This window comes from Wolffia australiana, chromosome 12 (genome assembly GCF_029677425.1).
Source record: "Wolffia australiana isolate 7733 chromosome 12, ASM2967742v1".
In the NCBI taxonomy this organism is placed as follows: Eukaryota; Viridiplantae; Streptophyta; class Magnoliopsida; order Alismatales; family Araceae; genus Wolffia; species Wolffia australiana.
Window position 1 is genome coordinate 8,691,549 of NC_135846.1, and position 12,965 is coordinate 8,704,513.

General features: G+C 40.6%; 1 protein-coding gene across 2 annotated transcripts; it reads right to left on the bottom strand.

Moving 5' to 3' along the window:
- Window positions 1-3,113: 3,113 nt before the first annotated feature.
- LOC144710431 (hydroxyproline-rich glycoprotein family protein) lies at window positions 3,114-7,905 on the bottom strand. 2 transcript variants are annotated; one of them, XM_078584199.1, is made up of 2 exons: window positions 7,096-7,905; window positions 3,114-4,535 (listed from the first exon to the last, which is right to left on the bottom strand). In XM_078584199.1, the coding sequence occupies exon 2, from the start codon at window positions 4,477-4,479 to the stop codon at window positions 3,265-3,267; it is 1,215 nt and encodes a 404-aa protein (XP_078440325.1). In that variant the 5' UTR covers window positions 4,480-4,535; window positions 7,096-7,905; the 3' UTR covers window positions 3,114-3,264. The 2 variants fall into 2 exon arrangements, 1 of the variants encoding a protein (XP_078440325.1); XR_013583288.1 differs by lacking the exon at window positions 3,114-4,535 and adding an exon at window positions 6,352-6,623.
- Window positions 7,906-12,965: the final 5,060 nt, after the last annotated feature.

Sequence of the window (12,965 nt, forward strand, 5' to 3'; positions counted from 1 at the left end):
ATAATTTAAATTTATGACTAAATATATTCAAACATAAACCAAAATTTTACGTAGACTATATCAAGAAGACCTCACTCAAATTTAGAAAATCAGATATGTTCAACAACAATCTAGAGGGCTGGTTCACCTCTACTTATACCACATCCTGTATATCCAATAAGAGAAATCTTTCAACGTCACTTTGTTTTCATTATGGAGGCAACACTATGTTCACATACTAAAATGAATGGTGGCTCCTAAATCTGTTTAAAATGTATCGATGAATCTGGAAGTAGGATCAACTTCTGATAAAACTATAGAAAGTATTTCCCTTCGCACACAAAGTATGAGAAATGGGGTGATCTTATTGAAGAATGATCCTTTCAAAAATGGAACTAATATGTATATATGTATTGTTTATTTTATTGTTTATTGATCAGTGGTCCATTTGAATTTTACTTCTAGATTGACATTTTATTGATATTCCTTTTGAAATTGTGATCAACTTAACCTACTATATTCACAACTTAAATTTAGTCTTCTAATTTGGAAAAGCAATGAACTCATTTATAATTTATGTTGAAGTTTTGATAAAATAAGAAGTGAATCTTGGACAGAATGAATGAGCATATTTTTTGGTATCTGATAAAAAATAAGTTATGTTTAAAATGTGATTTTAATGTTCTTATTTATGAAATAAAGTTTATAATAATTTCCTCACTAATTACAGAGTGAATAAAGTTTGAATCCACATAGAGAGGGTATATTAAAAAAGTGATTTTCTATGAAATATATATATTTCTGTATACCTTGCATAAGACCTTACATATGTGTTTTTTATTTTTATGATTTGATATGAAATAATTTTAATCAAAATAAAGGAAAACTCCTTAAACTATTTTAGGAAATAAAATAAATAAATATTAATTTTATAATAAATTCTATGAGATTTATCAGATTTTGAAAAAATTTGGATAATTTTAAGGAAAGAATTTAATTATAAAACATAAAGAATTTTAGCCATGCTAAGCGGGAAGCTGTCAGGCACCATGGTAGGTGGAAAAATTGGGATACTATTTAGGGTGTACGAAACATGTAGCAACTATTGTTACAAGAACCTTTTTAGTTTGGTTTGACGAGCTGGTAACATATGGATATGGGCCATATTCCTGGAAAATTATCTAGTAACAAAGACAATAAGTAGTGAAATTAATAGAAGGAATGCACAAATCTTTTTATCACACAAGGCCCGCGATGGTGTTCTTATTATCTAAATCAACATATTAGGATTGTTGCTCCTTCAATCTGAAACCCTTTAACAGAAGTGGAACCAATAAATCTGATGCATTAAGGCCACCGACAATGTTTTGTGATAAAATTCAAGGATGGGTATTAAAACAGTGCGAAGGGAAGTTCAAAAAGAATAGTCCAAATATTCTCAATCCTTGAATTTTATTCCAGGGATTCAGGAGGTCACTACATCTTTAAATCCAACGTTGGTCCAAATTTTTTTTATTTTCCAATACGAAAGGAGGTCACTACACCTTCCAAAATTTTATATATGGAGTTAGTTCAACAAACCATGTATCCTTTTGACATGGTCTCTAAAGAGGGTTAAGTTTGACATTTTCTCCTCCCTCTCCTTTGACATTGGCCTCTTAGTCTGATTTAAGTCATGGCTTATGCTTCTCATTATCTCTGATTTTCATCCGTAGTTTAATATTTCACTTGCCAGATTCTGCATTTTAATAAAAATCCAAGAAAATTGTAAGAAGGATCCATTTATTGAAAAGAATCAAGGAGGGTTAGTTTAAAAACCAGTATACATAATTATCACTATCTATTTGATGTTATCAATATCTCCATAACAAATGCTTTTGTTTTGCAATGTTAATACACATATTTATCTATTAATCTTAAGAAAATTTCATCCATTTTTATTACCTTATTTATCTCAAAAATATTGCTAACTTACTTGTTACAATGTTTCTTCCCAAAATTCACTCGACATGAGTTTAGAACATGTCGAAAATTCTTTGCTCTACTCAAGCATTAGTGGTGAGATCCCAGCTACTCAAGCATGATGGGATGATCAGTTACTATAACTCTGTCAGATCTCATTGCATATTCAAGCAACGAAGTTAAAATGTGATGTCTTCTGTCAGATTTTTAGAGTTATTGGGTTTCAAAGTAGGTATTTAGTTCTTAAGATACACAATACATTTAAATCCTAGAGTTACAAACAGATAAATGATAACTCACATAATAAATGTTAATAGTTTGAACTTAATCCTCAATCATTGGACAGTAACATTAACTCAAGCAATCTATTGGTATGATAAATAATATTGACAATAACTTCTCAAATAAATGGCTGGTCATCTTTGGGCTAACTTGACATAAACAATGAAATAACAAAACAACCATCACATTTATAATAAATGTATTCACACGTACTAATATTAAAGACGTACTAAACCAAAACCCCAAAATACGCCTTAACCTCCTTTTCCTGAACTTGTGACTTAATCACAGGGGTTGATGTTTTCATGAAGGGTAACAAAGGTCAAATGTGAAAAGGAGAAATGTTGACCACATGTGCAACTTTTGGCTCTCCTACTGAATGAACGAGGCAAAATTAGAGAAACAAGTGAAGCAAAACTGACCAATAAAATATTCATACAGCATTATGAAAAAAATAGAACTAAACTTTTGCGGTGGCCATTCTTTATTGCTGAAGCTCTTTGTGAATCGCATGACTCGTGTGTCACTAGATAAAAATAAGCTATTTTTAATGATACATTATATCAACAGATAGAAATAAGGTATTTTTAATGATACATTATATCAATAGATAGAAATAAGCTATTTTAAATGATACATGATATCACTAGATAAAAATAAGATTTTTAAAAAATACATATGGTATCACCAGATAGAAATAAGCCATCTTTAATGATGCATGCGACTCTTGAATCCTTAGGTAGAAATGAGTAAGGCTTACAAATCTGTTGGTGGAGATCAGTCAAATGGCAAAATTTTAGATCAAAATTTTAATCTAAAAATTCATCAATTACTAGATAGAAATGAGCAAGGCTTGCAAAGGGCATTGAAGCTCAGTCAAAAGACCAAAATCCTTGAATCCATTGCTGAATCCTTTAAAACTTTAGGAAATATAGCCAATTATTTCATCATAACGGTGGGATTTTAATGATACACCATTCTATACAAATCTATCCAAAAGTAAATTAAACCCAAGAACGCAAGAGAGGAGGAGAGAGCGGCTCAATCATCGTCGTCCTCCTCGGAGGACCCGACTTCGCTGCTGTACTCGCTGCTGTACTCGTCCTCGTCGGGATTGATATCGAGCTGGACGCGCTTAACCTGAATGACCTCCGCCGCGCGGGCGGCGGGCAGGGACCCCGCGGCGGCGAGCGGCGGAGCAGCGGCGGCGCGCTGCTCCTCCCCGCGGGCGGCGCCCAAGAGCTCGGTCAATGGCGGCAGCGCGATGGGGTCGCCGGGCTTCCACCCCGGCGGAATCGGCGGAAACCCGCTCGGCAGCTCCACCGGCATCCCCTTCCGCCAGCCCGGCGGCACGTTGATGGGCAGCAGCGGCGGCGCCGCCGCCTTCTCCTCCCTCGGCGGCGGCGGCGGCGTCGCCTCCTTCATCGCCTCCACCAGCGTCGTCCCTTGTCTTTCCTTAGCCTCCAGCGCGCCCCCCACGTCGAGCCCGGCGAACTGGTACAGCTGCGACGCTCTCATCTGCTCCTCCTGCGGCGCCGGCGGCAGCGCGCCGCGCAGCGGCGCCTGCCCCGCGCCGAACTCCGGCGGCGCGAAGGTCGTGTAGCTGATCTTGTGCGCGTAGGACAAGACGTCGGGCAGCTTCAGCGCCGGGGGGGCTTCTCTCGCGCGCTTCGCCGGGCGGTGGTGGTCGGCGTAGTCGTCGCTGATCTGGGTTAAGACGAGCTCCGCCTCGCGGAGCTTCTTGGCGAAGGAGAGGAGGGCGGCGGCGTTGGAGGCGGTCTCCTCGGCGAGCTTCGCTCTGGCCTGGCGGAGGTTGACCATCTCCTGGACTTGGGCGACGGCCTCGAAGAGCTGGGTCTGGAGGGCGGTGGCGAGAGAGAGGACTTCCTTGGCGGAGGAGACGGCGGGGATCTCGGCGGCGGAGGGGAGGAAGGCGGGGAGGTTGCCGCGGAAGGAGGAGAGCCACGTGGCGCGATTTGGGGAGACGTCGAAGAGCTTGGAGGCGAGCGCGGCCATCTGGTGGATGAGGCTCTGCGCGCGAGGGAGGGGAGGAAGGAGGGGGAGGAGGGAGGCGGAGTTGGCCGACGCGCGGGGGCTGCGCTTGGGGCCGGCGGCGGCGGTCGGCGCCGGCCTAGGGTTAGGGTTAGGGTTAGGGTTGGGGTTGGGGTTTGGGTTGGGGGCGACGGAAGGGGAGTTGGGGTTTGGCAGGCCGAGCCTCGCCGGAGACGGCACGGCCGATGGAGTGCCCTGCAACATCGCTCTTCTTCCTCCTCGCCTCCGGTTCTCTGGAATTTGACCCTCTCAGGCAGGCTCTGGGGAAAGTATAACCAGGAGAGATATTAGAAGTTTGAACAAGGGTTAATTTTGTCCAGTATTTTAATGTCTTGTAGTTTGTTTCTGAGTTAGGTTAATGTAGGGAAGACTATTAGTTGCTTAATTGTGGCAGTTTACTGGTTAACCAAACAACTCAAGTTGCAGGGGAGACAAAGAAGGGGTCTCATAAGCAGATTTTTTTTCCTACAATAAGGCATGTAGAACCAGCTGGGCATTAGAGGGGAAAGTCTAACAAGGTAGTTTAGTTAGCCTGTATATCATATCTTAATTGAAGAATGAGATTATTAGCTATTGTAAACTAAGAGTGTGAAGACTTACTCTTGTAAAAACACATAATCTCTGTAGTTTGTGAGTGTGTGTATACAAAGTAGCTTTTAAATTTATCCAAAAGTTAGATTTTAAAACTACAAGACATTTATCTACTCTTATGAATCTTCAAAGTATTTTAATTTTTAAATCTTGAGCAATATTTGTATGAAAGGAAAAGTTATTAACATTTATTGAAAAAAGCTTATGGAAATCAAAGCAGATCAAAATATTTCATAGAAATGAAATATTTTCCCATTATTTCAGTGTTCTTACCTATTTAATGTGCTACTAGGTCCATACTATTCACTCTTAGTTATGACTATGCATAATGAGGAAAACAAAATTCACCATTCAAATATTTTTATTTTCAAATTGCTATTATTTAATTTGAGCAACTCAAGCTTGTGAAAAGGAACCTAATTGAATTAATGTGAAACAATAATCACATGAATGTTCCAAGATAGACGTTTGGATTAACATAAACCCAAATTTCATCATTGCATATTGCAATAGAACAGTCTAAATACAAAAAAAAAATTGGTACAAATCATCGGGGTTATCATGATGAGACATTTGAAAAAACGCTCACATCATGTTCCTAGGTACTCAATTTATATAAAAAAGATAACAAAACTTGCCAAATGAGAAATCATGTAACTCTTGGTTGAAGGACATCATAAAGGTTATTATTTCACGGGTGTAAGTAAAAACCCAATGAATTATTACCGTTAGTATACTTGACGAATTAATAAATCACAAACCCTTTCTCGGCTCATTAATAGAAAGACACTGATTATCTCATCAGGGCATGATTTTAGTGAGTCATACAAAAAGTTAGACATCTGAAGTCAAATGTTTTATTTTACCAAACCACACAATGAAAGAGATTGACTTTCCCTTATCTAGATATTTCTGAAACTGATAGTAAATATAATTCAGAAGAAAAAAATGGGACATGGGAATACAGAGATGTCCTTTTTAGTTTGAAACTTTAGTTAAAAAATTTCTCAAGGGAGCAAAGAATCATGCCATGACATCAGTCTAAAGATATTATCTTGATGATTATTCAATTTAGCCTTTATTATCTCAAATATTTAGATTAACCTTGGTCAAACCATGGTAAAAAATTAGGGAAAGGGCTAGAGGACTGGAGAAATGAAGTTAGAATTTACATTCTTCATATTTATGAAGATGTGTGATGAACTAGAAATTAGGGTTAGAAATTTTGTTTAAGGCTTCTGTTAATGCAACAGTATTCATATTTTTTCTTACAAAATCATGGTGAGCAAAGATTGAATTCACAGGGAGCATGTTATGAATAAGAGAATTTTAGTTTTCATTTCTATTATTTTGGATTTTTACATTAGAATTAAACCTAAATCAAAACAAACTAGTGAAAAATAATTCAAAATAATTCTAGAAACCATGGAAAATATTTATGATAATTAGCCTAATTGATCCAAATTTATTAAATAAATTTGGGCATTATTTTGGAACAAAAATAAGGAATACTAATTAGTTTTAATCTAAGACCTTAACTGGTGCTTTGGCAGCACTAGGTTACAATTGAAAGTCATGGAGTGAATGGGGTATAGCAGATGAGTGAAATGCCGCTGCTGGTATCCACGGAGATGACGGCAGATACTTGCCAATGAGTGGCAAAGCGCATGCAAATGACGTAGATTAACAGTCGCTGGTTTGACAGAGATGCTGTTGGTGTCCCGATGGCGGTAACCCAAGCTATTGATGTTGGTAACCTAAGAAAAAAGACAAAGAACTTGATGTCGGACGTCGTCTAGGGCGTCGTCCGGTCGACACCGAAAATGATGGTTCGGTGCCGATAAATGATGAAGTATCGGATAACGGCGGTGTCGTCGTCCGATGGTACCCTAACGGGTATGTAACTACGTGAAGATGAATGCCCCACGTGTCGTACGTGCAGGCTCCGACTTGAGGGTGGTGCCGAGCTCCAAGCTTGGACGGGAGTCGCCGGGTGACGGCGACGGGGCCTCTCGAACCTCGTCGGAGCGACGCGGACGTCTACTGCTGAACGGACTCAATCCGTTGGGCTCACACGTAACGGACGTACTCATCCGTACCGGTTAGACACTCAAATCGTAATAATCTCTCGTTTAACCTCTCTCACCTACCTAGCCCGAGCGCGGTGGAGACGGGTCGACAGAATACTGCAAGAAATAATTGAACGAGCAACGGAAGAGGGCGTCGTACCTCATCGACGGTGGCTCAACGTGCAGAACTTCGTTGTCGTCGGTGGCGTGTCGGAGCGGGTGGAGTGGAGAGGCGCCGGAATAGACACGGCGGCTCAACGTGCAAATGTTGCCGGTGCGTTACCCAAAGGTCGGAGGAGGGTAGGGGAATGAATCGACGGTGCTCACGGGTGTACCTTCACGGTGTCGAGCGGCGGCTGTCAGAGTCGTGCGTTGGCCGGCGTAAACCCACGGTGCGACTCGGTCGCCTGGATTAGCCGGACCAGGCGGGCGCTTACCCGGGTTGACCTGGTTGAGCAACCAAGGTCGGCAGGGTCAACCGGTCGGGTCGGCCGGGCCGACCGGGTTGTTCGGGTCGATCGGGTTGTTCGGATCGAACGGTCGATCAGGTCGGATGACCGATCGATCGGTCGAACTGACTGAAAGAAGCACAATCGTTCGGCCGTCGACTGCGGGCGGACGGACGGCGCCACGCGACCGGGGGAGAGCTGTCCGAGGTCGCGCGCGGGCGGGTCTGGGTGCCGGTCGGGGCTCGTCGGGGCGTCCCGGCGTTTGAACGGCGCGTCCGACCGGGTTACGGCGGTGCTCACGTCTCGAGCAGTGCGGCCACCACACGGTGACGGGCGGTTGGGGGAATCGGCGCGGCCAGTGGCTCTCGGCCCCCTGGCGTGTCACGGGATTCTTCCGCCGTCGGCCCTGGCGGCAAGCTGCGAAATTCCTTACGTCGATGTTCTCTTCCGTCTTCTGTCTCTTCTCTGGACGAGGAAGGAGACCAGCAACCTGCTTGATAAAATGCCTTACTGAAAATTACTGGTCTGAAAAGCTTAGGTGGCCTTCTCTTCCTTTATAAGGGGGGAGAAGAGATGGGCCCTTACATGGGCCTTAGGGAAGTCCATTAGGGGAGCCTTTGTAAATGGGCTCCCCCTATTACAAACAAAGAAAAGGATATCAGAAAATAGAGGGAAATGGGGGAAAGAAAGGGGAGAAATAAAGAAGTAGAAAAAGGGGGGAAGAAGCAAGGGGAAGAGGGGATAGAGAGAGACCCATCCCCCTCGACGGTGAAACAACAAACGGAGGAACGTCGCGAGCGCGACGAAACATAACGAAATGAGACGAACGAGAACGGGATAAAGCAAAAATATGAGAGAAAGATAGACGGAAAACGGGAAAGGATAACCGGAGCAAGATCACCCGGTCTTCAACATCGCAGGCGCGGGGCGCGGATGACGTCAATGACGATCCTCGATGGCGTGCGCCATCAGAACTATGTTTGAAAAAGAAAAAAAGATCACAGTAACCGTATCACATGTCCAACGGTAGGAGTGGTGTTTTTTCTTCATATATCTTGATTGATAAACTCAAAATTAGGGTAAAATTTTGTCGTTGTGGATTTGAGTTTAATTAATAAAATTTTTAACATTTACTCATAAAAAATTTGACTAGTTAACGATGAGCAAGGGTCGTCTCCACAGGGAATGGATCTTAAGAAGTTACTTTCTCTATAGGGTGAATTTGAGAGGACAAAAAAGGATACATATAACATAAGAGGTAGAAGTAGGATGAAGATAGTGATTAGAGATGGGGGCACAGAAAGTCCGGCCAAAGAAACTGTCTTGAAAGGGGAGGTATTATTCTCAGAGATCACATAAGGAGCATCAATGTCACTTTTTCGCAGTTTTATAGCACTCAGAATATCACCGCAGTTGAAGCTCCTGCCATACGTGATGGCTTGCTCCTTTGTGAGTGATAAAATCAAACTAGTTTAACAAAAAAATGCTTTTATACTTCATTTTACCATTTGGTTTTAGATTTGCATGTGCATCATTCACCGTTTAAGCATAAAATTATAAATTTTTGGTTTATTTTCCGACTCTCTATTTTTATGTAGTTTATTGTTTTTTTACACTAACCTCACTCTTATCCTTAGGTAAATGAAGTAGTGAATTTGGTATACATCATTTTTCATCATTTCTCACAACCTCCTATAGCAAAAGTTACATCATTTTTCATCCACTACTCATTATTGTGCAATTATGTCGGCTAGGAATGCATCACCAAACACAAATTGTGTGCTGGCTAGAGCAGCCGCCCACAAAATTTCACCTTGGGAAGGGCATCCAAAGATTTTTCTTTTCCTCAAGTTTTATTCCTTGCCTCAAAAAATCTCAAAATGTTCTTTAAAATCATTATAAATTATCAGAACTTATCCAAAATAAATAAATATTGATTTGATTTATTTAAACAAGTTTTCAATAGTTTTTCTTCATTTTGTTGATTTTATATTTATAAAATAGTTTAAATCTAGAAAAATAAATCAAATATATTCGAATGCAATTTGAATGCATTTTACACTCTCATTACGTGCTCCTTGTAGATTCGACCCGTTGTTACCATGTACTAAGTAAGGAAAAATTTAGAGATACTTTTGCATAAATTAGCGCCATAATATGACTTATTGAATCAAAATTCTGGTTTATCAGTGAAGAGCAAAACCATCACGGTATTATCGTAGAATCAGACTCATGGTTTTTAGTTGATATGCTTCATGCAGGCTCATGCTCCCAGCGGTGACGATATATTGTATGACAAGACATCATGCAATGTGCGACACTCTTTATTGGTATGCGCCACCACCTACATGTTGGGTTCTAGAGGCCTAGATCTGAACGAAGAAATCAAACCGATGCGTAGTAGAAAAGCGAAATCGTACAGTATGGATAAAACCATTTAGCAAAGTACTAGGCCACGGATCGCATCCGTGATTTTTTAAATCCTGGAGTAAGAAAAATTGAGCTGCTCAAGTGTGCAGCCTCTAGACGTATCCACGCGGTCCTCGGCACGTCGGATCTCCTCCTCGTTGATGGGCCTCGTTCAACCTCCGTTGTCCTCGTTACGCCATCCCAATTGCATCAAGAGTGGAGAGGAAGTGTGGGGAGAAAGGAGAAGAAGGGGAAGGCCCCTGAACAATTCTAGCATGGGTGAATTTCGTTCAGGGCCTTTCCCTATTTATACTAAGTGGGTATTTTTCATAAAACCCCCCAAAACTTAAGTATATCTTCCAACGTCTCTTTAACGACTAGAGTCCAAAAGACCATTTGCGTGTTACCCTCTAGGCCCATGTATCAGTTTAGTTAACGACTCCAGCAGCCCAATAACCATTATTGGCCTTCCAAATTAATTAACTATATCATCATATATATTAATTAATGTCGGATCAATTTAACCCAATTGATAGGTCGAGTCTCCAACATGTGGGGTGCCAAGCTACACCTCATGCTCTACAATATACAAATGCGTGTGCATCAACTCACTCTTGGAAGTTGTTCATCATTGGTTACCATATACGTATAATCCTTCATCCACTTGATGCTTCTAGGATGACTTAGGGTATGGTCATTCGAGTTAGTACTGATGCGTTCGGAAATCATTGGAGAACTCTTCTCCCAATATTTCACTACTTTGGCCAAGGACTTCATCACATCGTCTTCCTTGAGCTATCACCTCTTATACTGAGGGTGGATGATCCCATCTTGACCATTCAATCATCTTCGTGAACTTCTTAATGCACTCGAACTAAGACTATTTTGAATCCCATGCTTTTGGGTCACATAGGTCATAATTAAAGTACAATTGTCCGTCGACAAGATGTTTTTGGTGTCTCAGGTCTAAGGAACAGTTACACAACTATGACGTGAATCAACCTGATTGATTGGTCAGTATAATACCATTCATCGATTCGTACGGATCAATTCAATGAACTCTTTCCACTAAACACCACCCACTATCTATCCTTAGTGTCTCCACACTAATGGCTATTGAGGGTGGATGATCCCATCTTGACCATTCAATCATCTTCGTGAACTTCTTGATGCACTCAAACTAAGACTATTTTGAATCCCATGCTTTTGGGTCACATAGATCATAATTAAAGTACAATTGTCTGTCGACAAGATGTTTTTGGTGTCTCAGGTCTAAGGAACAGTTACACAACTATGACGTGAATCAACCTGATTGACTGGTCAGTATAATACCATTCACCGATTCGTACGGATCAATTCAGTGAACTCTTTCCTCTAAAGACCACCCACTATCTATCCTTAGTGTCTCCACACTAATGGTTATGGGACCGGCGATACTCATCATATGAGTGAGGCTAGATAGCCTTATTCTATCTAGATACTTTGATGCCCGTCTCGAGTATCCTTTTAATGGGAATATTTAGGACACATGCTTAAAGAGTAGTGATCTCTATATTTTGATCTCATCATAATTCACCAAGTCAGATGATGTATTCATGGACTTCATTATAAGAATCACACGTGCACCATAATGAATATGTTATTTTATGAATATGGAACGAGATGTGAAATGTGTGATTGGCTTGCGAACCACATATATTTCCATCACTATGAGGGGAACCAGACAGTGGATGCACTTGCTAACTATGTGGCACATTCTTGCACCCATTGTTTATACCTTATCGTGACGTTTGGTGGGACGCACGAGGTATCCATCATGTTGAGTGCCTCACATGGCAGTTATTTGCACACGTAGGACCCTTGTCCGTAATCGCCCTTATGAGTAGTGCATAGCATGGAGAGTCAGACACAGCAGTCTGCACTGTCTGATAACAGCTGTCATGGACACCGAGGGGAAAAAGAACAAGTTGCTAAAAATTGAGTAATCCCCATAGACTATTGTATCTCTTTACTACATGTCATGGGCGTGGTTGAGTGGGTATGTGTGTAATTAGGATATATACACTTGCTCCACACCTACAAACTCTTGAAAACATTAAATCTTTTCATTGGGTTTGATAATAGCCCTTTCGTAAGGAGACGTGATGACATGCATATGAGATGACAAGACCACCGAAGGAACCAGGATTTTTCCACAACCACAGTGGGGCAGTCAAAGTGAAGGTGGATACAAATAACTTAATGGTCGAGAAGAAAATTGATGATTAAATATATATTTAATATATTACTATCTCATTCAATAATTACAGCTCAAAATTTCTGTTTTCTTCCATATGGAACAATAGGATTCGGAGTTTAATGTTAAACTCAGAATCTTGTTATCCCATATGGAAGAAAACGAAAAGTTTGAGAGGTAAATATTAAACAAGCTACTTTGTAATTTAGAAAGCTCACTGTTAAACCGCTGGCCCATATATATCCTCTCCAAACTGTTACACTATGATGATTAAATTATATTTTTACACAACCTTTCTTAGTTGGATATCCAAATCCGATATCCAAGTCCGATATCTGATATCGTCATCCTCCCCAAGAGACGGAGGCGGATGATGACATCTAGACGGATACCGATATTGGATGTCGGTACAGTATCAACCGATGTCCGATATCCGGATATCGGAAAATATGGATACCGAAAATTTAATTTTTGGTATCCAGTACAGCATTCATCCCGCTACCGTAGTCCAATAACGGTATCGGGATGGACGATCCCTCAACTCTAATTCCTTTCCTTAATTTTCAAGTACATGGTCCTCAATGTTTTGAATTTTTTTAAAACAAGCATGATTTTCCAAAATGAAGATGTGGAAGTATTATGTAAACCAGAATTAAAATGTAAATTTTAAATTATTTCAAAATATGCTAATTTTTTAAAGAAATAAAGTCAGAAAAAATGAAGCACTAAGTGCATTATTAAGGTCATATGAAAGGTTGATAAGAAAGAGAGCAACCAAGCGGATGAGCTTGAAGTTTGGGTATTTTATGCTTTTTTGATCATGTTGTATGCCTCCAATGGAATTCCTCATTTTAATATAAATGATTTAATAAAATATATATACTAGAATAAAAAATATACTAACCAAATATAAGATAAGATTTGGTTTATCTTACA

Bases quoted from the DNA above. Each gene is read 5' to 3' on its own strand.
- LOC144710431 (XM_078584199.1), bottom strand. From the start codon at position 4,479: ATGTTGCAGGGCACTCCATCGGCCGTGCCGTCTCCGGCGAGGCTCGGC.